Here is a 24,925-nt window from a genome sequence, read left to right on the forward strand (position 1 = left end):
CTTGGTTCCAAGCTCTCGCCATCTCTGGTGGATTAGACTCTCTTTCTAAATGGAACAACAACAAAAATCAGCCTGTGCCCAATTTTTATTTCACATATAGACTAAATCTTCATATCTGATAGGAGAGAACATTTGAAAATAATGAGGTGATGAGACTGTAGTTTTTCCCAACACTTTTTTTCATAATATTGACTCTTATGTTGAGTTTGTCTTACAAAGTAGGGCATACTGAGGCCGTACAACTTAGCATTCTGTAGGTGCCTGAACATTCCCTTTGCCCTTCTTCCCTTCATCTGTCATAATGCCCTAAGTCTTTCCCTGTCAGATGCCATTTGTCCGTCCTGTTTAGGAGTGTCATCAGTGAATATTGGAGAACACCAAAGAGGCCAGAGTCTCCCAAAAGGCCCCTTTGCACATTGTCTCAGTTGCTTGCTCTCGGCTGACTCCCCGTGCTGGGTCAGGGCAGCTGTGCTGTCCTCATTTGTGGGGCTTAATGGGAAGCTTGTTCTGCTTATGGTTGCTGTCGAACTAGAGAGTAAAACCTCTCTTGCTTGAGAAGTTGGAGTAGGAGGCAGAGAAGTTATATTTCTCGAATGTTCAAAGTAAGCACTGCTAAAGGAAATCATTCCTGATTCTGAATAGTAGTTGTGGGTTTGCTTGTTTTTTATGTTTATTTATTTATTTATTTTTGAGAAAGAGACTGCAAGCGGGGTAAGGGCAGAGACAGAAGGAGACAGAATCCCAAGCAGGCTCCATGCTGTCAGCACAGAGCCCTATGCGGGACTTGAACTCATTTACCATGAGATTGTGACCTGAGACGAAATCACGATGTACAACTGACTGAGCCACCCAGGTGCCCCTGAAGAGTAGTTTAGCAAGAGGTTCATTTGATGTTGTAATTGCTCATTGGGGAATGGTGCGTATGTGTTGTGATGCCATAACACATTGTGTCCTGTCTTGTAGTGTAACCTCCTCCGAGAAGGTGGACAAAGCCCAGCGCTATGCCGACTTCACTCTCCTCTCCATCCCATATCCAGGTAGGGAGCTCTTTTCTAGTCAAGTGACAGGTTTCCTAGGACCAGGAGCTCTCAGAGGCCATTTGCAGGCCTTCTACACTTAGGTACATAGGCACCCGGGATCTTTCCCGGAACATCTTACATTGATCAGCATAGGACACTGTGAGTCTCACTCTTAAGCTCTCACACTTAGGGTAGGACACTGTCCCGGAAGGCGCTTTCCACTCCAGGGATTGAGTCCTGGCTCAGGTACTACTACTACAACCTTGAGCGAGTTACTTCACCTCTCCAAGCCTCAGGTTTTCTCAGATGTCATTTGGAACTTGGAAAGGCTTAACTCAAGGTTTTGTTGTGAAGCTTAGATGAGATCGTGTGTGTCAAAGTGCCCTGTGCAGGTAAACTATTTAAGCGTAGAACAACGTTACTAGTACTCTGTGTCAGCAGCTAATCACACTGCACTGGCCCATGTGGATGTGAACCTTTGAATGTCTGTCTTAGGGTGATCAAGTTATTTATGGAAATTGCCCCAGGTGAGGTCCTTCTGGTGATAAAGAACATAATTGCTCTGTCTCCAGTTTTACACGGTTGGTGGCCTCACCATGTTATAAGGCACTTTGGTGTACACAGAGCTAGCTGCATTTGTCTCTGGTGCACAGATCTGCATACAACCTGTGGCCAGGGCAGTATTGTGTGCACTGGACGCTAAAGCTGTACTGGTCCAGCTGGTAACATTTAAGCTTTCTGACAGTACCTGCTTGTCCAGCAAGGGAGGCCAGAGAGCCCTAATGTCTGCACAAGACAGCAGCAAGTGTGCTCTTTCTCCTTGAAATGTCTCGCCTACTTCTCAGTATCAGCATCTGCCTTCAGTCCTGCACTGGACCTTGTCTCCTCTTATTGGAGCCACATAGCCAATAGCAAGGTGGGCCCATGATGGCAGGTTGCTGTTCAGCGAGGTCTTCTCATTAGAACGACAAGTTAATCTAGTACTTGGCGGGAGAGGGTATCCTCACTGGTGTGAGCTGGTGGTATCCAAGCCACAACCTGTGATAGCTTGGCACTCTCACAGTGGCCTCCCCTGGAGTGTCACTTCACTCTTCTCTGCCAGCTTAGTGGTTAGTGCCATGCAGAGTGGGGTGTGAGTGCCAGCCATAGTACTGTGTGTCCTTGAACAAGTCCCTTAACCCTACTTATCACTGGCTTCATCCTCTCCATAAAATGAAGAGAATGGTGCTTATTTCATAGTGAAGTGCTGGACCCATCCCCGGCAGGTCCTCAGTAAACAGCAGGCTAAATCATGGGTACGTGGAGGAGAGGCTCAGGGAAGTTCCTCTTCTTGAAAGCCACTTTGGGTAGATGCAAACCGTCATGATGCTGCTGTGGGCTTGACAGTATCAGAGCCACGTTGTGACAGAAGTGTCCTACCCAGAGTGTCTGCGCTGGGGCTGTTAGCTCTAAAGCTCATTTTCAGACCTAGCTCTTGACTCCCAAGAGATGTCTTGGGGTCCACAGACCGAAGTACTCTGCTCAACAGGAAAGCTGTGTGAGGAACCAAGCATCACTTTCTTTTTTTATATTTCATTTCTAAGTAGAGCTGGGTTTAGAAAAAATAGTTTTGGTAAAAGTTTGCATACCACTGCTTCAGAACTGGAGCACAGTATCCTTTCTGCTGTAGTGAGGCAACCCGTTACCAGACTCCCGAAACGTTAACACCCTTCGATGCAGTTATTCAACAGACCACAAATGCAGCTAATGTGGGCCTGGGGATGTTCATCCCGCTGTCTGTTTATACCAGCAGAATGCAAGAAACATTCTCCTTAGAGTGACGATGACATAGTCATAGAAGTATTGCATACTCATAGAAAGATGCTTAAGACGCCCAGCAGGACACAAAATTGTATAGTATGTCAGCAGTAGAGGGGAAATGTGGTTACACGAAAGGGTGAGGAAGAAATATGCCAAATATGCCAAAATATGCCAAAACCTGTGGATTTTTTCCCCCTGTTCTTGCCAAAGTATTTACATACTACATCTGGCAATTGGGTGTGTGTGTTGGTGGGAGGGAAGGAGAGAGGGACCAACAGAAACCAAAAAGCCAGAGGTGGGGAGGATGCCACCACACACCCAGGTGAGGAGCAGGAGAAGCACTTTTTACCTGCTATGCTTGTGTTCTTGAATTTCTTTACAAGCCTGAATTACTTCGTCCCAAGGAAAAGAAATAGTTAACCATTGACAAAACCCAGTCACAAACTGCAGTTTGGAGCTGTTCAAGGCATTTCAGCTGAGTCCTCTAATGACTGTGAGGCCACACAGGAAGTCCGATGCTGTCATTTCTAGCTCTGTCCAAGTAACTTGGGCTTGGACTGGCCCTTGAACAGGAGAAGTGTTCTGGGAACACTTCCTTCAGGACACCAAAATAGACTGAAAACTCCACAGCACAAGTCTGATTGGTTTTCGCCTTGAGTGAGTGGCTCTTCTCACCCCCGCTTTTGGTCCCATCCTTGACTTTCAGTGGGTTTGGAAGTCTCTTCAGGTAATGAATGTCAGGCATTGCCTTGGGGACTGAATCTATTTTAATTCCATCCATTTCTCCCATGAAATTGCCTCTGCATCACAGCCTGGCCAGAGCTCAGCCTAGAGCCTGCAGTATTGATTTGAGCAGGTCGAGTTTGGGAAAACAATCCTTCAAAGAAGCTCAGAGAGATAATTGGTGTCTTTTCTAAACCTGGGCTCATAATTCCAGGGCCTCTGTCTGATATTTATGTTTCTCCTTTCTGCCAGTGAAGCATCCTGGAATAGGCTGGAGTGTTAGAGCTGAGGATTGTTTCCTGACTTCTCAGTCAGCAGCGAGGCCTGAGGGATTAGAGTGCAGAGAGCATGGGCCGTGTCTCCAGACTTTCCTCTCTGAAGGAGCCCTTTCTGTCCTCCCTGGGGTGGCCTCCCACAGGAACTTGGCCCAAGAGTAGCTGGGGAAGTTCCATGTGAGTTTTTTTGGCCTGTGGCCACCTCCACACAATTCAGACAACTGTTGGATTGCCTTTGGGGACCTCAGCAGACTTGCACCTGTGGCCGGAGGCGTGTGCGCTCCAGAGTTTGTATTGGTTCTGGTTGAGGAAGTGAGAATTACTTCAAGAAGCTACCTCAGAGTGCCTTCTCCCACTCTTGTGGCTTGGAGCCACAGCAGCCCCAGAATGCTTACTGTGCCATGGCATACAAGCAAGCCTCATTCTCTGTGAGCCAAGCAGTTGAGTATAAGCTGCAGGGCTGGCACTGTGGGCTCTTCTCACAGTGGCATAGTCATAATAACGGTGCGCTGTCATCTGAAAGCCATTCGCACCAGTGCTTCCTAGGTGTTTTATATATATTGTTTCATTTCATCTCGAACCATTATACAAATGAAAAAATCAAGGCTGTTTGCAGTCACAGAGCTGAGTGAAAGGCTGAGATTTGAAACTGAGAATGTTGCTGAAGCCCTTTCTCTCCACTGTTCCTCTCTATATTCCTGAGGGCCTACCCTGGCGTGGTTTCTTTCAATTTCTCTAGAGAACGATTCAGAAAAGTACCTCTTGGCCAGGTTTGTTGGAAATGGAAATGTCTCGTGAGTACCTGTCATGTTTCAGGCACTGTCCGTGGTCTTTTCCAGTATGTCCCTGGAGGCCTGTGATGTCAGTGTTAGAGAGAGTGACCCTCAGTAACTAGATAAGTGACTGCAGAAAGTGCTGCCGGCACTCAGATTATAAGCCAAGCTTTGTTTGCCGGCTGTTGGCGCTTCAGGGACATGTAGGACAAAGGGACCTAGAAGTAGGGAGAAGTGACCAATAACCACGGAGCCCAGATGGAGAGAGATACAAAGAGGTGTGCAGGCAGGCAGTACCTCATCAGGAAGGCTTGTAGTCAGAAACCAAAGGAGTACTGGAGACTCATTCCCTAGCTGTCACCTGCCCGTGCTAGTCCCCACGCGTATCAGCTGTGGCCTCAGATGGGGCTCACCAGCACGGAGAAGTGTGTGAGCTGGTGGTCACCTTGGTCCTTCAGCACTCAGGGGCCTCTCAGGAAACTGGATTAGCAAGGGTAATATCTTAACTCTGCCCTTCTTTTCCAGGCTGTGAATTTTTCAAGGAATATAAGGATCGAGATTACATGGCTGAAGGGCTCATTTTTAACTGGAAGCAGGTATGAGCAGTAACATTTATCAACTTAACATTTTTTTAAATGTTTATTTATTTTGAGAGCACAGGGGAGGGGCAGAAGAAAAGAATCAAAAGCACAGAGCCCAATGTAGGGTGCCATCTCATGAACTTTGAGATCATGACCTGAGCTGAAACCCAAGAGTCAAGTTACTCAACCGACTGAGCCACTCAGGCGCCCCGGTCTTAACATCTCTTTGCAAAGGGAGACCTGGAGAACAGCTTGCAGTCTTTTTGGAGAAAACAACTACCCTTTTCCTTTTTCTTCTCTTCCATGGATGAGTATCATTATTTTCCCTCCCTCTTTTCTTTGTATGTATATGTTTATATATATACATATTTTCATATATACTTTCATATATTTTTTTATATGTACTTTCCTGTCCCCCTGTAATTTGTTTCTTCAAAGGATTTTTCAGGGACAAAATAGGAAATCTCTTTCCTGTCTGTTCCACCACCTGTGTAAAAAGTGGGACCAGCATTCTCTTCCTTTCCCAGTCAGCGGGAGCAGGCCACAGGAGGCTGCTGGATGCTGAATACAGATTCACATGTCTGTCTCAGCAGCAGACACTAGAATGGCCCACTGAAAAGCTCCACTTGGAAGCACTAATCTGGTCCCTTTGATTTTAAAACTGTCACTTGCTGGGTAGCATAGGCATCTGGCCTGGAGAAGGCAAGCACTGTGGAAGGCCAGACTCTGGTAGACACAGCTTCAGGGCCATGACCTTCCCTGTCACCATGGCTTCTTCTGGTGGCCGGCCTGCATCTCACAGGTGTCTTTCTGTCCCCAGGACTACGTCGATGCCCCACTGAGCATCCCCGATTTCCTGACTTGCTCTCTGAACATTGACTGGAGCCAGTATCAGGTGAGGGGTCCAACTCGAGCAGGGTGGGATAGGGGAGGGGTACAGGGGGGCCCTGGTACTGGCCCCAGAAGTCCTTCACGCAGATACCAGAAGGTCTGACTCGTGCCCTCTGACTTCTCACAGCCTGGGAGAGAAGGAACTGATTATCCATTTAACTCTCTCCTGATTTGCTCTTGGCCCAGAAAATCAAAGCTTTCTGATCATGACTCACTCAAAGATGTACATCCACCAGCAGGTTCTGTTTCCAGAGGACCTCATGGAGTCTGCTTTTCCAGCTCTGGTCTTTAGCGACTGTTTTTCATTTTTCCTTTTAAATGCATGTTCTGCCAGAGGAAGTGCAGAGCTGTCTGACCTCGTTTGATTATAGAAACTTTAAAATTATTTCCATTGTGCTGTCTCCCCTCTCACCATGGATGGAGCCCCAGTCTCCATGGATCCCTCTCTCTACGATGTTTAGCCCACTGTAGAAGCCCCAAAGGCCATCAGCAGTGTCCTTGCCACTTGCTTCAGCCGAGACCACTATCCTTGCTCTTGCCACTGCCTTCCCTGCGTCTGTTCCTTCTACCTGGCTGCCACTTCGTCACCTCCTCTTATCTGGATGACATAGTGCCTTTAGGATTCTGCTCCAGTGTCTACTCCAGGAAGACTTCCCTGATGTACCTCCTCTCCCCTCTCCCCAGAGGGTTGGATGCCTGTATCTGCATCCCCTTTTACCCTGAATATGTCTGTCATGGAATTTTCCACTGAGCTGTAGTCACCGATTTAGAGATCTGCTTCTCCATCTCCAATAGACTGAGCTTCAGGAGGATGGGAAGCCATAGCTTGTGCATCCCCAGCACAGAAACTGGCATGAAGCCTAGAGCCGGAAAGGCCAAGCCAGTGAATACCCAGAAAACATTCTGTTTCCCTCCCTTTTTTCTGTGCTCCCAGGTCTGGCCAGTTCCCTTCCAGCCTTCAGATCTCCCTCTGTCTGAGAGGCCCAGCTCACCTGGTAGGGAGCTGTGTACTCCCATATCACCGTGGGCTCTGTTGTCCTAGACAGACTGAGTGGCCAAAGGAACCCGCACGTTTCCTTCTAAATTTGTTGTATGCAGAGGTGCCGGATAGGCCCTACCCCGGGCCACCCTTACTCTCTTTTCTGGCACTGTTGTTTCTCCTTGGGCACAAACTGGGTCTGTTGAACTACTTACTTAAACAAATAAGGTGCGAATGTACGGGTTTGATGTGTTGATACTGCCAGGGGTGTATGTCTGTTCAAGAAGGAGTCCTGTGCATCTGAGGAGGAGCTCTGCTTAGTAGGTGGAGGCATTGGATCCAGGCTGCAGCTCACCTGGCCCTTCTCTCACCGCTTCGTGGCTTTGAGCAAGTGGCCTCACTGTCCTCTACAAGTGGAGCTGACAGCGCCTGTTTCAGAGTTGTGGCGAGGTTCAAGTATGATCACAGTGTGAAAGTGGCCTCTTAACTGAAATGCCAGACCAACTTTAATGATGATAATTAAGAAGTAGGCTGCTAGCTTGTTAACTCGAGAGAGTGAACACTAATAAAATCCTGGGCACAAAAAGTAGATGGGCAGGGCATTTTCCCGCGATGCCTGCCTCTCCAGTATTGCTCAGACCCAGAGTCTCACTGGCCCTCCTACCATCCTCTTCCTCAGTCCACATGTAGGCTCTGCCCTGTCTGCCCCTTCAGCACGAGTGTCAGGACTCCCTGTTACTCCTCCTTACCTCCCCAGGTGATCTTGTTTGCCATCCACTCTGTTACCCCCTGCTAGGTCACCACGCCCGGAACTCTGGGCCAGGCCTTTCCTGGGGATCCACACCTATATCACCTCTTACAAGAGTCCTTTCAGGCAATACCCTAAACTCAGGATTCCTGAAATGGAATTGGCCACAACCCACAGCATCCCCCGGCCGTCCACCACTTACCCAGATACTCAAAGTTGAAACTTGGGGGTTTTTCCTCCCACCTCCAATGCCAGGGTCATCGGTTCTATAAATCTCTGCCCCTGGTGAAACTCTCCAGACCTTGCCTCCATCTGTTGTACCACTAAGCCTAGTCTAGGCCCCGTCATCTCCTGGCATCTCGCATCTGAGTGGGGCCACCCTGAGGCGGGACTAGAAATCGTGAACGTAAAGCACTTGAGTAGGGCCTGGCAGATAGCAGTACTCAAATGACGGTCAAAGGTCATTATTGTCACCCCTTCCTTAGAATGTGCCACTGACTTTCCCATTTTCCTCAGAGTACAGTCCAGTGACCCTTATGTGGGCTGCTCAGCTCCACACAGTTCAGCCTCGTTCTGGTGACTAGCCGTCCTCTCCCTCTTCTCCTCCAGTCACACTGGCCTCCTTTTAGCCCCTTAGAGAAGAGTGTTCTCCTGGTTTGCACATGCTGTTCCCTCTGCCAGAAACACTTGTCTTGTCTCCTTTCCCTTCCCTCTTATATGGATGTCACCACCTTCAGGAAACTTCCCTCCTGATCCCCATGGATCATGCTACGCTCAACCTGCTGGCTGGTTACATGGTCCTGCAGGATCCTACAGGTGCCTTTTAGTCAGCACACTGGCGGCAGTTCTCCTTGTCTTCCCTCTCCTGCAGCCCTGTTAGGGCCCAGGCCATCATGGACCCTGCTGTTTGCCAGGGAGGGGCCCTCAGTTCATGTTCACAAGTGTGGGAACACTTCTGGCAGTACATGTTTTGGTGTTGCTGCCCTCCACATAACCAGATTGAATTCCTTAGAGGTGTGCTCATTGTTTCTGGGCCGCAAGGCCCCTTCCAGTGCCTGCTTCTCCTCAAGCTGGAGCCTGACCATGAATAGAGAGGTAACATTCTACTCCTCATCCCAAAGCACTAAGCCTTGAAGATGCAAAGGATTCCAAAACGGCCTCCGCCCTCACTAGGCTCAGTCTAGGAAAAGAGGCAAAACATAATCGTCACCTGGGCAGCAGAGGTATTGATCTATGGCTACTGAAGACTCAATAGAACATAACGGGCGTGGGCTTTTGAAGGATGAGTACGAGTTTGCCAGCCATGGGGAAGAGTACTCCAAGCATAGACACATAAGCAGTGGCATGGTGCTCCGCTCTATCCCCATAGACTTTTTCATGGAGCGCTTAGGAAGAGAGTCCCCGTAGTATATAGCACGTGACTGCAAAGGTGACTCTCCCAGTCTGGCAGGGCTGGGTTCTGCCCCAGCTCAGATTAGCTGTAGGACTTTGGGCCTCTACCAACCCAGAGCCCCCACCCCCACCCCCCCCCAGCCTCTGGTTCCTACCCCAGCACTGGGCACAGTGAATCTGCTGCCTCTCCCTGGTCATTGGTATCCCCTTCCGGTAGCCACCATAGTTACCGGAGCTCTGCAGGCTACAGCCCTGGGTCACTTCCTGCCTTCTGGCTGCTGCAGTCTTCCCTGGCTTACCTGACCTCCCCGGACTTTGTGCTGTCGCATAGCTCCTGCCTCCTCCCTTCCCCCTCCTGCTTTTCCTCACCCACAAGAATCAACAGCTCAGAGGAAGTCTGTTGGCGATGGTGTGTATGACAGGTTGAGCCAGATGAGTGACAAGACCCCTGTGCTACTACGGATAGCAACTTTATTAGTGCAGTGCTGCAAGCGACCGTCTCAAGAGCTGCTGAAAGTGGGTCAGAGCTCTCCAGGGGCTGTGGAGGGTCAGGTAAATGAGCCTGTTTTAAATTCCTGGGAAAACCATTATGGTTACAGGTGCCATGTTCACCCTCCCCCAGGAAGTGCTTTCTCACTGGCACTTGCTGCCCTCTCCACACAGCCCCAGAACAATGATACGTAGTTGTGTTAGGAGGCTTCCCCCAGCTAGGGGAGCGGGCACTCAGAATCGGGTCAGGCCCTCCCATGGAATTCCAGATTCCAGTAGACTTTCTCAGAGCATCTGGTCTGGACCTTTTGCTTGGGCTAGAACAGAAGTTCCCATCTCTTTGCAGTTTTTCTTATATTTCATCTCCCACCTCATGGACCTCCTGTATTAAAAGATCTTTCTGCCAAACAGACTATACTTATTATTTATCAAAGGACAGAGTTTGCAGTGAATAGCAGTAAAACATGAAAGCTACATGGTCGATGAGACGGTTGATATTTTCTCTGATGTGATCATGGGTGAAAGAATGGCTCTTTGCATTTGGCAGCAGTGGTCGTAGGCTCAGGCTCTTTGTTTGCTGCCACCAACTCCGTGGACAGCCGTGCTGGGAGCCCAGGGCTTAGAGGAGGCTAACGTGTAGCTGCTTCTGGGTGTGGGGCTGTGAGTTGCCCAGGCCCCTGCGTGGCTTCCCATCCCTCACCATCACATCGTGTTAGAGCACAGGGTGATGGTGGCCCACAGGGTAAGGGTGCAGGGAGAGCGCTCTTGGAGTGGGGAGTGAAATGTCAGATTATCTGGGATTTAGGGCCTGTGGACAGTGACCAAGATCCTGGGTCTTGTTGCCTCAGAATAACTGTTGGATTTTATTTTTTAAATCCGTTGAATTCCCTGAGTTAAATATCAATACCAAGAGACCTTTTATCATTCTTCAACAGAGTTGGGACCTGGTGCAACAAACACAAAACTACCTGAAACTGCTGCTTTCCATAATTAACAGCGACGGTGAGTCTGCCTCTGTGTGAACTCTCAAGCCATTGGACCTTCTGGGTATTCCCAGGTCATGATACTGTGAACATGTTTGTTGGGGTCACACACCTACCTTTTGCTTTATGGGAAAAGGATTTGGGGATTCCCCTGTCCATTGGCATCTTTGTTCCTCTTTCTCAAAACCTTAGAAAACTACATTGTGCACTCCTTACCATCTGAACTACACACAGTGTTTCTACACTAAGGGCAGCTGACCTTTGATCATCAGTGTTGTGTGTGGTGTCAGAAATGCCTCTTCTAATTCAGAAAGATGAGAGAAAAATCAGTCCTGGTTTCTTACTGGGCACACACAAAAGTCCCTAGAGGGCCTGTTCTCCAGATGGTACTCCAGGCGGCTTGGCTGTTGTGATTGGTTGGGTCTGTCATGCTCAGTGTCTCTAGGGTGGGCTGGTGGACTCATTGATACCAGTCAAGACTTCTGTGGGGTTGCTCTTGCTCAAACAAGTAAAAACGTGTTAGCTTATATAACCAAGAAAGCCCCACAGCAGAGCCAGGTGCCTAAGAAATGTCACAAAGAATCTCCCTGTTTCTCAAACCCACTCTCCTTGTTTCTGGTTAGCTTCATGGCTGGCACCCATTCTTGACTTGTATCCTGCCATCTTACCTCCCCTAAAGAGAGAGTGAGCCTCTGTCCCAGAGCTCATGCTCATTGGCCCAGTTTGGGTCAAGTGCCCATCCTTGAACCAGTCACTGTGGCCAGGTGTACAAAAAAGTCATACCAGCCTCTGGAATTAGGCAGTGGTTCTCTACCTGGGCAGTACTGCCCCTCAAGGGGACCTCTGGAGAGGTGGCTGTTGTAGGAATTGGAGAAAGCCTGCTAGCATTTAGTGGGTCCTTAGCCAAGGATCCCAAATGTCCTGTAGTTCCTGGGAAAGCCCTGCACAGTGAAGAATTGTCTTCCCCCAGAGTAACTGTAGGGCCCCAGGTGGGGAGTTGCAGACCAGCCTCACCTAAAAGACCTGCTTGGGCAGCATTGCTTTCTAAGAAGTACCTAGAAAGATAGCCAGAAGAAAGAAGAAACGCTGTGTACAGAGACAAGTGCCTATCACCCACCCCTTTCCAGAACTAGGTTGGAGACGAATCTTGGAGAGGCCCACCAGGAAGAAGGAGAGTAGGGCTAGCCTGGCTTTCTGACACCAGGCCAGGGCGGGAGCATGTCCCCTACTCATCCACTCGTGTGCTTTTCTTCTGGGCCTCCTGTTGTGTGGTTCCTGAGTAGATGACAGCGGGCTGCTGGTACACTGTATCTCGGGCTGGGACCGGACACCACTCTTCATCTCTCTCCTGCGCCTTTCCTTGTGGGCTGTGAGTATGGATGGGCTGGGCTGTGGAGTCAGGGAGCTTTCAGAGGCCATCTACCAAGATCTACCCTTTGGGAGAATTAGGACTGTCTCCAGAAAATCGAGATTTGGAGTGAGGGACCCCAAGTGTTGAGAGCAAGTGCCGGGTTCAACACTGTTCTTGGGGCTTTGGGGCAGCCTGGTTGTCACTGCGTCTGTGGTTGCAGTTCAGCTTCTGAGACAAGGAGGGGGCTTTATCGTGGGGGTCACCTTTCTAAACTTGGCAGTCTCTCTGGTTTCTTCCAGGATGGGCTTATCCACACATCCCTAAAGCCTGCTGAGATCCTCTACCTGACTGTGGCCTACGACTGGTTCCTCTTCGGGTAAGCCTTTGGGGAATGTCAGGTTGTTGGGTGGGGGCAGTGCCTTGGGAACTTCGTTTCCAAGTGTATTTGGGTGTGGTGGCTTGTGTGACAGGGCTAGAGGTGAAGACACTCCCTCCTCTTTGGGGAAGCCTGAAGGTGCTTGTTAGGCCCCACCTGAGGTTGTAGTGCCAAAGCCAGGGTCTCCCCACTGTGACTCCAGTCCCCCTTTGACTTCCTGTCATGGCGCTGCTCTCTTTGACCTCCTCACCTTCTTGTTTCAGGCACATGTTGGTAGATCGGCTCAGCAAAGGAGAGGAGGTGGGTACTACGAGTAAACACCTGGGCCCTGAGACCATTAGCATGACTTCTGTTTGGTGTCCGCACAGAGGGAGCAGTTCCTTGCTCCATTGTGTAGGGATCAGGCAGCACAGCCCGAAAAGCACCAGCACTATAGCCCCAGTCCTGACCCTCTGTTCTTCTCCCTGAGGTAGAGATAAGACATTTGCCTTCACTCACTGCAATCACCTCATCTGTCAGTTCTCTTCCCCTTGCTTTTGCTGCCATTTTTCTTATGGGTGACCTTGTTTTCTGCACTCAGTTATGGAACCAAGTTACAAGCTTTTCCTTGGCCCCTCAGCCCTACAGCTACAACCCAGAGGCTCTTTCCTGTCTCTTTTCCTCATCACACCCACTCAGCAGCTTTGAAGCCCCAGGGCCAGCCGACTAAGCAGAGTCTTGGCCAACTGCTCACCACCACCCCAGGCCCAGACCAGGCACAGCCAGCAGGGCTCCAGGGTTCCCTTACTCTCTGGGTGCCGTCCCTTCTTTCCCTCTCTGTCGTCTCCACACCCCATCCTTTTCTGCTTTTTGCAGTCTTTGCCTCTTTGGTGGGCTTGTTTTTCAGCCTGTTTGCCCAGCGCATAGACCAGGAGTCAGACCCGAGTTTGAACCCTGGTTTTCCCACCTAGTACCTGGTGACCTTGAGTAATGTGATTAACCTTGGGTCTCCTGGTGTTAATTGTGCTGCCTCACAAAGAGAATAAGTCTAGGTGCCCAGTGTGGGAGCTGTCACACAGCGTTAGCGCTTTCTTTTCTGCCCCCTGTCCACCCACCCCCCTTTTCCTGAAACGTCTTTCTCACCCTCCTGAGGCTGCCTTCTTTCCAAGCATCTTATCTTGCGCCTCCTCCTTTTGTTCCTCCCTCTCAGCGGCTTCTCTCCCCTTCCAGATCTCTTCTGAGTGCTTATCGCATCTGCCAGGGCTGCAGAGCTCATAAGCCTGTTCCTCAGAGGCCTCCGTGAACTCTGTCAGAGGCGGTGACTTTGGCATTGAAATTGGCACATAAAGCCCCTTTGCAGCCTGTCATTTTGAGACTCACTGGTGCTCCAGAGCATTCTGCACACCACACCATCTCCCTTACCCCCAAGGGAAGGCAGATTCTGCCTTCAGAAACTGGACAGTGGATGAGGCTGAGCCCAGCAGGGTCTGGATTCAGACCCTGGCCATCTCTCAGCATAAACAAGAGGGTCTTCTCAGCTGGGAGGGTCAGTTTTCAGGGTGTGGGCTTTTTTTTTTTTTTAAATGTTTTAACATTTATTCATTTTTGAGAGACAGAGCATGAGTGGAGGAGGGGCAAAGAGAGAGGGAGACACAGAATCTGAAGGAGGCCCCAGGCTCCAAGCTGCAGCACAGAGCCCGATGTGGGGCTCAAACTCATGGACCGTGAAATCATGACCTGAGCTGAAGTCAGATGCTCAACCAACTGAGCCACCCAAGCATGCCTGGGCTTTTCCCTAACCCCAACCAGACACTCCAGACACTGATGCTTTAAAACAAACAAAAAACAAAACCTAGGGGCCTCTTAAATAGCACTCTGTCCTTGTCTCCAGCCCTCGAGGTTCACAGCGTACTGGCATATTAAAGACTTTAAAGAGTCTGTGGTGAAGACACCTATTTAATTTTATGTAACACACATTTTCATACTGACCCCACCTGGGTACCTGCCCTCCCTTTTTGGTGGTGGGGGTGGGGTTGTTTGTTTGAGGAAATCGTCTGGGGTTCTGGGATAGTGTGTGGGTGTTTATCTGAGTGAGGGTTTGATGGGCCACACCTTGCGGAGTCACTGTGGAGTTTATTTAAAAAGTGCAGAGACTGCCTTTTTTTAAACATTTGTTTATTTTGAGAGAGAGCGCACATACTCATGCAAGCAGAGGGGAGGGGCAGAGAGAGGGAGAGAGAGAATCCCAAGCAGGCTCTGCACTGTCACCTCAGGGCAGAGCCTGACAAGGGGCTCGAACTCATGAACCGTGAGACCAGGACCTGAGTGGAAATCAAGAGTCAGCTGCTCAACCGACTGAGCCACCTAGGCTCCCCGCCCCCAGAGACTGCCTTTGTGCACTTCATGGAGGCCCATTTGACTAGGGCACTGGCTGGAAAGGAAGAGAGAGAATTTGCCCAGAGTGGTGGGGATGCAGCTAGAGGTCAGAAGCTCTTCCTGCCTGTGCCCATCTCAGATTCTGAGCCAGATCATGGCTGTCCCTGAACCCTGGTCGTTTTGAACTACTATATCTGGGTATTTCCCCTACAAAATCTGATCCCTTTCCCTTCCATTATGTTCCCACGGTGTCCATTAATCTCACCCCCAAATAATCTCTCTCCCAGCTGTTCTTCCTGGTTAGCCTCTCTCCTTGGGATTCTTAGAAGAGGCTGAGGGGGAAAGCTGCCATTCTCTTTATCCTTTTCAGTAGCTTGAGAACATGCATGTTGAATTTGAAGGTGGTTGGAAAACTCCGTGGCTTACCCATGTATGAAACCTTCCTTGGCTCCGCCCAGGCACATCTGCCCGGTCTGCTAAGCCCTTTCCCACCTGTACTGTTTATAGAGCAGAGTATCCATCAGGGTCCCCGAGGCAGGGCTGTTAACTGTCAGCAGGCTGACCAGGTGGCTGGCTGCTAGATTCTCTTCCTTGGAGAAAGCTGTCTTCTCATGTGTATTGCTTTTTGGTTTCTTCAGATTTTCTTCTTCTGCTTCAATTTTTTGAAGCATATCATCTCTGAGGAGTTCTCTGCTCTGAAGACACAGAGGTGAGGAGAAGGCTTTTCTCTCACTCTGGGCAGGGCACTCTGGGAAGGACCATTCTGGGAAGGGTAGGCAGGGTCTCACTCACTGTCTTAGCCTTGCCTGGCTTCCCTGCCTGCTTGGCAAGCTGACCTCTGAGGCCAGGGTAGAGATCCCTGGTGACATCTAGTCAGGGAAGAGGCTCTTCTGCCTGTGAGGCAGGGCTGGGGTCTGCCTGCAGTTATACTAGCAGAAGGGCTTTCGGACCAAGGAGTGGTCTCTGGTGACTAAGCAGGGCACACTGCTGCAGGGAAAAGCCAGCCGAAGCACAGGAGGACTCCCGACACTCCAGTCTCTGGCTGAGGCAAATTCTTCTGCCTGCCCTTCCCTGGGCTGCTGCAGCGGTGTGTCTGTGTCGCTGTGCAGCCCACCATCGTGGAACAATCTGCCTCCAGCCTGGGAAGCACAGGAGTCTTGTCTGGCAGTTGCCTTACGACCTCTGTGAGAGTTGGTATCTTTTCTGAATTCACTTGCCTTCCAAATCCAAGCTCCTAGGTGTGTTGGACCAGATTGAACTCTGGGGGGCCAAGGTGAAAGGAAGGAGTCAGACTTTGCTGGCCTCTCAGAAGTGGCCTGATGTTTTGCAACACTCTAGGTAGGACATGTCTCATTGAGTTGTCAGTGAGTTGGAGCTTCTTTCCCGGGCAAACAGCATGCCGGGCATGGGGACGACAAAAGAGCCCCCGGCCCCGAATGTAATTCACTATTCTGTTTCTGTTTATAGGAGGAAGAGTTTACCAGCCCGGGACGCAGGCTTCACTCTGGAAGATATCTGTATGCTGAGTGAGTTACAGGCCCCAGCAGGTTTCCCTTCCTCTGTGCATATTTCTTAGTATAGACCACACAGGAACTGTTTGTTCTAGAAACTTCTCTTTCCAGCTGTATGGTATGGAAGAAGTGGGGGACCAGTAGTGTGAGAAGATAATGTGCTGACTGATGGCACTTGCTTCTTTCAGGACGAAAGGACCGTGGCAGCACCACCAGCCTTGGCAGTGACTTCTCTCTGGTCATGGAGAGCTCCCCAGGAGCCGCCGGGAGTTTCACCTATGAGGCCGTGGAGCTGGTCCCTGCAGGAGCACAGACTCAGGCAGCTTGGTGAGGGGCCAGGCTGGAACTAAGCTTGCTCACAGCTGTGGCCCAGGGCCACCAGCTCCAGGGAGCCCCAAGAACAAAAGGGACCCCCGACAGTAGGGCTGAGAGCACAGCTCCCTGTCCTGCTGTCTCTCCTGGACCTCAGAGGCCAGCCATCTGGTTGGTGAGGGGCACTGTCCGTGGTGGCCCAGGAACATAAAGGACTGGGGCTCTCTGTGAGATGAAGAAAGAAGCTGCCGGGCTGGGCAGACAGGGTGGGGTGAGGGGAGGCTGGTGTTAAGAAGACTCCCTGGAGGAGCTCCCTTGTATCATTTGCCTGGGAGGTTGCGGGCGGGGGGGGGGGGGGGGGGGGGGGGGGAGACAAGTAGAGAAAAGAAGAAAATGAGAAGGGACTACAAAATGATGATTGGGAATTGGGGACTTGTTGGAGGGTAAACTCCTCTGAGAATCTGATGACTCTGTCTCTAGACAAATGACTCAAAATTTTGCATAACATTTGGAAGGAGGGGCAGTTTCTGAGCTATTAGTTACAAATCTAGCATGTGCTCTGAGGCCAGTAGGCCAGCATTATTTGGATGTCACAGTCCCTCTGAAGACCCAGCTCTTGCTGCCCATAGCCAAGCCTGAGGGAATACTAATGTATACTCATTCTTATGTGGCATTTTCCCAGTAGAAGGAAGGACCGGGCCCTGAGATATGGTAAAAGTGGGCAGAGGGCTTGCCTGGGGTGGCCCCTTGGCCAACAGCCCTACTCTTTCTACTGCAGGAGGAAGAGCCACTCATCCTCTCCACAGAGTGTGCTCTGGAACCGGTCACAGCCCTCAGAGGACCGCCTGCCTTCCCACCAGGGGCTGGGGGAAGCCAAGTCTTCCAGCTCCTCATCCTCGAACCATTCTGACTTTTTCAGGATGGGTAGCAGTCCCCTGGAGGTCCCCAAACCCAGGTGAGGAGCTCCAAAGCCCCTAATGGTGGATGGAGGTAGTTAGCCCTCCCCTCTTAATAAGCCTGGAGAGTGGGGTTTCAGCCCCTGAGCTGGTGTCTCAGGTGGTTCCTTGGCATGCAGCCTGGTCAGCAGTGTACCCAGGAGGCCAGAGGGGTTGGCCAGGCTTGCAGGCCCACCCCTATTTGGAGGATGTGTTAGTGTTTGGGTAAGAGCTAGTCTGCAGCACCAATTGAAGACTCCTTCCCAGAGCCCTGGCAGATAGGGAATCCAGAAGCTGTACTGGTTACAGTGTGATGAGCAGGGGGTTAGGGCTGCCTCCACCTATTGCCTTTGGCAGGTCTCAGCCCCTGGGCCCTCATATTCTGTTTCAAGAGATGGACTCAGATCCTCAAAGTCCTTTTTGGTCCTCATATTCCATGTCTGAGTTGGAGGAGCGGTGAGGAGAATAGACAGTAGTGAGCTAGGCTAGATGTGTGTGGCTCCGGTGAACCTTGGGAGACTCTACATCTGAGAAGTGCTCAGCCAGATGTACAAGTGTGGCTGGAGCATGCTGCAGAAATAATGTTTCCTATAAGAGGTTGAAGCTGAGCACTGGGTAGGTAGGGGCTTAGGATTGAGGGATGGCCTGGCACTTGGGGAAAGCATTTCCTAGCATTGCCATGTTTTCCATGTCATACACACAGGGAAAGGATCCTGTGAGTTGCTTTGTTCTCTAAAGTCTTGAGAATGTCTGGCCCTTCTGGAGAGAACAAAGCAGGGTGTGGCTTAAGAGGTCCTTAAGAAATTCCAAGGAGAAAGGGGCATTTAGCATAAAGAGCATGAGCCTTAGAGTCTAGCCCAGATTCGAGCCCAGCTCTGAAATGAACTGCTCCAAAAGTTTCAGGTCTTACCAGCATGCATGTTAACAGTAAGGAAACCAAGCCCCAAAGTCACAGGCATGTTACAAGGAAAGACCTGAAATTTCTGGAACCCTCTTCCCATCACCATCCTCTGGTTTTTCTCCTTGGGCAAAGGCAGGCAGTGGAGGAAGGGTGCCCTTCTCCACACAGGCAGAGGAGGTCAGCTGTAGGCTAGTAGGAGCCCCGCAGAGTGCACGGGCCCAAGGAGTCCCCTGTGCTCACCTTTAGAGAACCCAGAGCACTCACATGTCTGCCAGTGCTATAGCTGCATCCACTAAACAAAGATTATAACTCCTTTGACCCCACAGGAGGTTTGGTGAAGGTGGCTGAGCAGAGCGGGTGCTGGGCAGACAAGTCACAGGCCTGTGCGCGTTCTTGTCCTGTGTGCCCGCTGCCATGGCACCCTTGTCTGCACGCCCAGCTTTCCTCAGGCCTGTTCGAGGGCCGCAGTGGCTCTACATAACCCTCGCAGTTCTGGGCTGGAACTCTTACTCACTGTCCCTACCTCCCTTCCTGCCTGTGCAGCATTGCTAGACAACTGGGAAAGAGACCAGAAGATTCCTCTTATCCTCTCAGGTCCTGCTCCAGTCTCAACTATCCAGCTGCTAGGGGCTCCCGCTGAGGTGGCACTCCATCACCTCTTCCCACACCCTAGCTTTTTATTACCCCTTCTTCTTGCCAAGAAATCCTACTTCTCAATCTTGTGATAGTTTTCGTCAGCGTCACAGTGGTTTTTGCCTGCACTGGGTGGCTCAGACTCTGAGGGTTGGCCCAGGAGAGCTACAAAGGCCCCTCCCTAAGGAGACCAGAGGGCTGGGGGAGTCCTCTGGCCTCACAGCCCTGTGTGCTTGGCATAGTCGAGACTGGGATAGCTGGGCCAAAGTGGGGCACAAGGCCTTGGAGAGGCGTGGGCAGGGCTGCTTTGAGGTGTTTGGCTCTGCCAGTCTATTCTGGGAATGCCTGCTTGGAGCCCAGCTGGTCTGGCCAGGCAACAAGGTTCTGGACTGGGAGCCTGTTTGCCAGAGGTTTTGAAAGACTAGATTATTCAGATTTGGAGCATTCTAATTATGTATTTCCATTAACATTAAAATTAATTTAGTCTCTTTTATCTTAAAGTGCCTGAGGGATCCTGTCATTAGCTTCCCTGCCTGCCTCTCTTAGGTAACAACAGCCAATCAGCTTTTTAATGCAGCAGGGGGAACTGCATGGAAAGAACCCCTATCTGTGACAGCTGAAATTTCCCTCATGATGTGAATTCTCTGGGTTTCATATGCTCCAAATTCTCTCTTAAAGCAGGATTTTCCTATGAAAAGAGTCAGCGAAGCTTTGTTCACAGTTAAGAAGTAGGTGTTGTGCTGGGAAGAAAGTTCTGTGGGGTGCTAATTCTTACCCAGCCCCAACACTGTACTCCTCTCTGAGAAGACTTGTGGCTCTTTTGCATTATTAGTTGCCATGCAGCAGCTTCTGATTGAGCTGCATTTCTGGACTATTGTTAAATCTCTCATCAGCTACAGGGCTGGGGGCTGGGAGGAGGCAAGACCACTGCTCTGAGCTCATGTGCCTCCCAAGGTCCTGGTTACTAAATGGCTCAGCCCCATGTGGCCTTGGTCTCTGCTCCTGAGTCAGACATCTTTAGGGGTGGGGGGTTGCTAGCACAGCACTGTCCACGCCTGAGGAGGGATGGTGCCACCACTGAGCCCCGCTTGAAGCCAAGCTGCCTAAAGAGCAGATTAACTTGGCTAAGGGACACCCAGCAGCCTGGTTGAATAGCTAAGTGGAAACATAGGAACCAACTTCTGTTGCCCAGCTAGCTGCTCTTTCCCCATCTTTCACCACATACCAACTGCTCAGTATAACCATTGAGCTCTGTCCTGGGCTGTGTTTAGTGAGGCAGAGAAACCAGATTGCTTTCTGCAACACATAGGGTTCCTGTCTCATGTTTAACATTGTCTTGCATGGGACCATAGCTCCAAACCAAGGATGAGTGGTGAGAGGGCATTGCCAGCTTAAGACCCAGAAAAGGACACTTAGAGCCATTAAAGATTTCTTGGGCTGCTGCAGGAATGCAGTTTCATTCCTTCCATCCTTCCTTTTCTCTCTCTCTCTCTCTCTCTCTGTCTCTCTCTCTGTCTCTCTGTCTCTCTCTCTCTCTCTCACACACACACACACACACACACACACACACACACACACAGACACACACACACACATTGATGTTTGTTTAAAGTGTGGGTTGGGGAAAACTGATGCTTCCCCATTCCTGGAAGCATTCAGTTAGGCAGAGGCTCTGGAACCATCATCTGGAGGCTTGAGGGTTGGTAGGGCATAAGTGTAGATTAGAGGTGACATCCAGGCCCTCTCAAAGTTTGGGATTTTAGGTCTTGGCTCAGATAGTCATTCCCTACATGACTTCAGACAGGTCACTTGAGGACTTTGGGCTTCTATTTTTCATCTGTGTAATGAGAGGTTTAGATGGGCAACACCCAGGTTCTTCCTAGCTGTGTACCTTCAAGCCTTCTGCATCAGCATCATTTCAGGTGCTTCCAGAGGCAACTAACAGAAAACCCATCTCGATAGATTTAAACAATAAGGGAAAACTTGGTTCTTATGGAAAAGTCCAGTGGAAAAATGACCTTCCAGTGTAGTCTATTCAAGGCTCCAGCTCCATTTTCTTGTGGTTCTTTACCCTTCCCTTCTTCTACATGCTAGCTCTGCCTTGACAGCTTCCCTAATGGTGAACAGCCACTTCTAGGACACCCTGCTTCCTTTGTCACATCCAGGAATCACAAAAGGGCCTCTTTTCTAATCATGGATCGGAAGCTCTGTGCTTTATTCCAGTTGGAAATGATGTGCCCATGCCTGAACCAATCCCTGAAGTCCCTCCCACCCTTTATCAGGAAGGAAGATCAGTGTATCATGAGGCTGGCTTAGGCTAGTCCCAGCTTTGCCCGCCAGCTGTTTGTAACTTGGAAAAATCACTTCCCTGCTGAGCTCAGTTTTTTCATTCCACCTTTAAAGTTCAAGTAATGATCCTGGCTTACCTAAGTTTGGGTTTAAATTACATAACGGAGGGGCGCCTGGGTGGCTCAGTCTGTTGAGCGTCTGACTTCAGCTCAGGTCATGATCTCGTGGTTTGTGAGTTCGAGCCCCGTGTCGGGCTCTGTGCTGACAGCTCCAGAGCCTGGAGCCTGCTTCAGATTCTGTGTCTCCCTCTCTTTCTGCTCCTCCCCTGCTCACGCTCAGTCTCTCTCTGTCTCTCAATAATAAACGTTAAGGAAAAAAAATTTTTTTAATTAGATAATGGAGCGTAGTATCTAGCACATAGTAAATACTCATCCTTTCCATAAATGCTCAGTAAACAGTTGTGGTAAAGGACCTGTCCTTATTCACATATCTGATGGCATACAGGCCATGTCAGGGCACTAGGCTGCTAGGTAAAAGGCCAGGCCACGCACTCAGGCCAGACCTGTTCATTCTTGCCTCAGCTGTGTGGGTTGGGGCCAGCTCTGCTTGTATGGATATTCTTGTACCTCCTTCCAAAAAGGACTGTCTAAAAGATACCTGCCTGAGTCCTGCCCACACTGGGTGCCTGACAGGAGGTGGGGAAAGATGGGAGGTGGGGAAAGATGGGAGTTGTGGCTCTAGTCTCCTGGGCAGAGACAGGAGCCCTCTGAGCTTCAGGGATGTGGACACATGACCTTGGAAGAATCATTGGCTCCACAGTTCTCCAGTTTGAGAATAGCTTGGCCCCATGTTCCCTCTGGTCCTGTAGGCAGGAGATTGGAAGAGCTAGAACTCAGACTTCTTTTTCTGCTGCTTTGTGCTTGAGTAAAGAACCAGGGCAGAAGAGTGTGGAGTCTTGATAAAGCTGGTTAACATACCTGGGTACTGAGACCGTCTTGAAAGTTTTCCTTTTTATTACTCAGCAGGTGCAGTCACTTGTTCTAGTGACTATTTGCTTTCATCTTTAGGTGTCCCCTCCAGCCAGCTAATCTGGCACTTAAGAGCACCTCTCTGCTTCGCATAGTCCCTTGCTCTTAAACCCAGGAGCTGAACAGTTGCTTTGCAACCCTTCCTTTGACAAAAGCCTCAAGTAGGAAGATTCATCTGCAGCCTGTGTGCTCACTCTTGTACAAGATGCAAAAGATGGTTGCTTGTTGAGATGGCTTTATGTCCCCCTATTGCTATGTGTGCTGCCTACTTCATTCCACAGCTATCCCTTGGCCACTCCAAACGTGGTTCTTGCCTGGGCAGTGCTAACTGCTGGACACAGGGGGAGTAAAAGGAAGTGCCTAGCTTAGGGGACCAGGAATCCTCACATTCCATGTTCCTGCCATTTTTCCATTGGTAGTGTGAGTTTCTGATAGCCCAGGGAGGGGGGCGGCGAGCAAGAGAAACTTACGTGTTTCCAGGAGTGCCCCATCCTACTCAGCATCCCATCTGTCCCCTCAAAACTCTGGTGTTTAGCAGTTGTTTTCCTACAGACCGCTAAAACTGGAAGAGAAACTCTGCCCTGAAGTTTGAACAGTAGATGAGATAGATTTGTGGAGCCATGCTGACCTGAGGGGAGTTATGCTGACTGAAGGCCCAGGATAACCTGGAGGAAGCAGAGAGAAAATACCAGACTGTGGCATGTGGTCTACCCTCTCCTGGGCAGCTGTCTCTTTGATTTACAGACTGCTTGAGCCCTACCAAGTTTCTCCATCTAGAAACAAGGAAACACTTCTTTCTAGGGCACGAGGGGCTTCCACCAGGTAGCAGACCACGTCCTGTTCTCATCCCTAATGCTGCTGTCACAAACCTTCCAGGGTTTAGCAGGAATGATGAATGTGGAAGTCTCTGTGTTGCAGGGGGTTCCTATTCATGGCAGCTTTAACGTAGAAAACCATCTGTTTTCCCTGGTCTCAAGGTGGTTCTGTTGTAGGACAAATCTGTTATCAAACTTGCCTTCAAAAAGCTCTTCTTGCATTTACTAGCTATGGGACCTTGAGCAAATGTCTTCACCTGTCTGAACTGCCATTTTTCTCTCTGTCTGTTAGATAAAGATGGTTAAGGATTACCAGAGATGCAGTACCTGGCCAGAGCATCACTTAGGTGGCAGCTGCTTGAGGATGAGCCTGTGCTGGCCACTTATGAGGGCTGTTGCCTCAAACTAGGAGACCCTGATGCCAGCTAACTGGGTGGGCCAAGTTCGATGAAGGTCCTTCTCCGTTCCCCACACCCTACACCACTATGCATGCTTCTCTCTTTCTGGGTCTCTATAAGAAGCACCTTCTGCTATTCTTGAATAAAGGATCAGACATCAAAATTGATGTACCCTTGGGGATGGAGACCTGGGGTAGCCAATGAAAGAGCCTTGTTTGATGTCTTATTATCTCCTCCCCTCCCCCTCCACTTCCACTGGCTAGACTACTGCCCTGAGACAGTAGAGAGAGGCTAGCTCTCAGCGAGAAGGTGGTGGCAGCAGATTCCCAATACAACTTTCCTCTCCCTGCACACCGCTCCTCTATCTGAAAAAGGCCTGATGAAGCTGTCAAGTTGCCTGCCTGATTCATCCCTTCCCTCTGGGCATAGCCAGTGCGTTTGCTGGGTTGATGCCTCTGAATACAAACTATGGCTTCTGGAAGGTGCTGCAGAGAAAGGGGGGCGGGGGTGGCTCAAGGCTCCCATCACCTTATTCTTCAATCTAGGTCACCACCCTCCACTGTCCCCAAGAGGCTTTTTCTTGCATCACTCTGATAAGACCTCAGTGGCTCCTGGGTTCTGCCTTGCCCACCTTGCCAATCTGCATGCTGGGAGTAAGAGGTGATCCTACATACCTTGTTCTGGGGGCATCCAGGCTTGCTTTCCCGCTCTCCCCTCCATTTGGTGCTGTTGAGATTGTACTTGCTCTGTCAGCCACCAGGGCAGGCATGCCCTAACCTGAGGCTTTGGTTGCTGGCTCACCTCTTCTCATTCTGCTTTGCTCTTGTTCTTCTGCTTCTGTCTTTGCACAAAGCATTATCCTCACAGCTGATCTGTCTTATGGTCTATACTCTTCTTTCTCCATCACAACCTATCCAGCTGTTTTTGTACTTTTGAAGAAAGTGCTTGATGTTACAGAAGCTCCACCAACAGAGCCTTATGGCTATGACCCAGGACCACCATAGCCGCCCCCCACCCCTCCAGGGCCACCCCTGTCAGGCATATTGACTGACTGTGCATCATCTCCCCTCTCTCTCCTCTCTGCCCCAGATCAGTGGACCATCCCCTGCCCGGATCCTCTCTCTCCACAGACTTTGGCAGCTGGCAGATGGTAACAGGCTGTGGCAGTATTCAGGAACGGGCTGTCCTGCACACAGACTCCTCTCTCCCTTTCAGCTTCCCGGATGAGCTCCCTAACAGTTGTCTGTAAGTGTCTTGCTTGAGAAGGCAGGATGCTCCCCTGCCCATGTCAGAAGCTGGTGAGCAGTCAAGAGTGTTGGTTAGGAGTGAGGCAGCAGCTGGCCCCAGGGAGCTGGCCTGGGATCGCTG

At 50.3% G+C, this 24,925-nt stretch overlaps 1 protein-coding gene across 9 annotated transcripts in view; it reads left to right on the forward strand.

Moving 5' to 3' along the window:
* The window catches only part of MTMR14 (myotubularin related protein 14), a 44,876-nt gene that overhangs the window by 16,570 nt on the left and 3,381 nt on the right, over positions 1-24,925 (forward strand). For 3 of the 9 annotated variants that reach the window (XM_060631704.3, XM_060631705.3, XM_060631712.3), the window contains 12 exons: positions 964-1,037; positions 5,116-5,186; positions 5,992-6,066; positions 10,606-10,672; positions 11,937-12,022; positions 12,304-12,380; positions 12,644-12,680; positions 15,374-15,444; positions 16,203-16,261; positions 16,435-16,573; positions 17,337-17,513; positions 24,647-24,802. In XM_060631704.3, the coding sequence (XP_060487687.1) occupies positions 964-1,037; positions 5,116-5,186; positions 5,992-6,066; positions 10,606-10,672; positions 11,937-12,022; positions 12,304-12,380; positions 12,644-12,680; positions 15,374-15,444; positions 16,203-16,261; positions 16,435-16,573; positions 17,337-17,513; positions 24,647-24,802 (1,089 nt within the window). The remainder of the gene's footprint in view (positions 1-963; positions 1,038-5,115; positions 5,187-5,991; positions 6,067-10,605; positions 10,673-11,936; positions 12,023-12,303; positions 12,381-12,643; positions 12,681-15,373; positions 15,445-16,202; positions 16,262-16,434; positions 16,574-17,336; positions 17,514-24,646; positions 24,803-24,925) is intronic. The other 6 variants (XM_060631706.3, XM_060631708.3, XM_060631709.3 and 3 more) reach the window with 5 other exon arrangements.

The sequence above is a fragment of the Panthera onca genome, chromosome A2, assembly GCF_046562875.1.
Source record: "Panthera onca isolate mPanOnc1 chromosome A2, mPanOnc1 haplotype 2, whole genome shotgun sequence".
In the NCBI taxonomy this organism is placed as follows: domain Eukaryota; kingdom Metazoa; phylum Chordata; class Mammalia; order Carnivora; family Felidae; genus Panthera; species Panthera onca.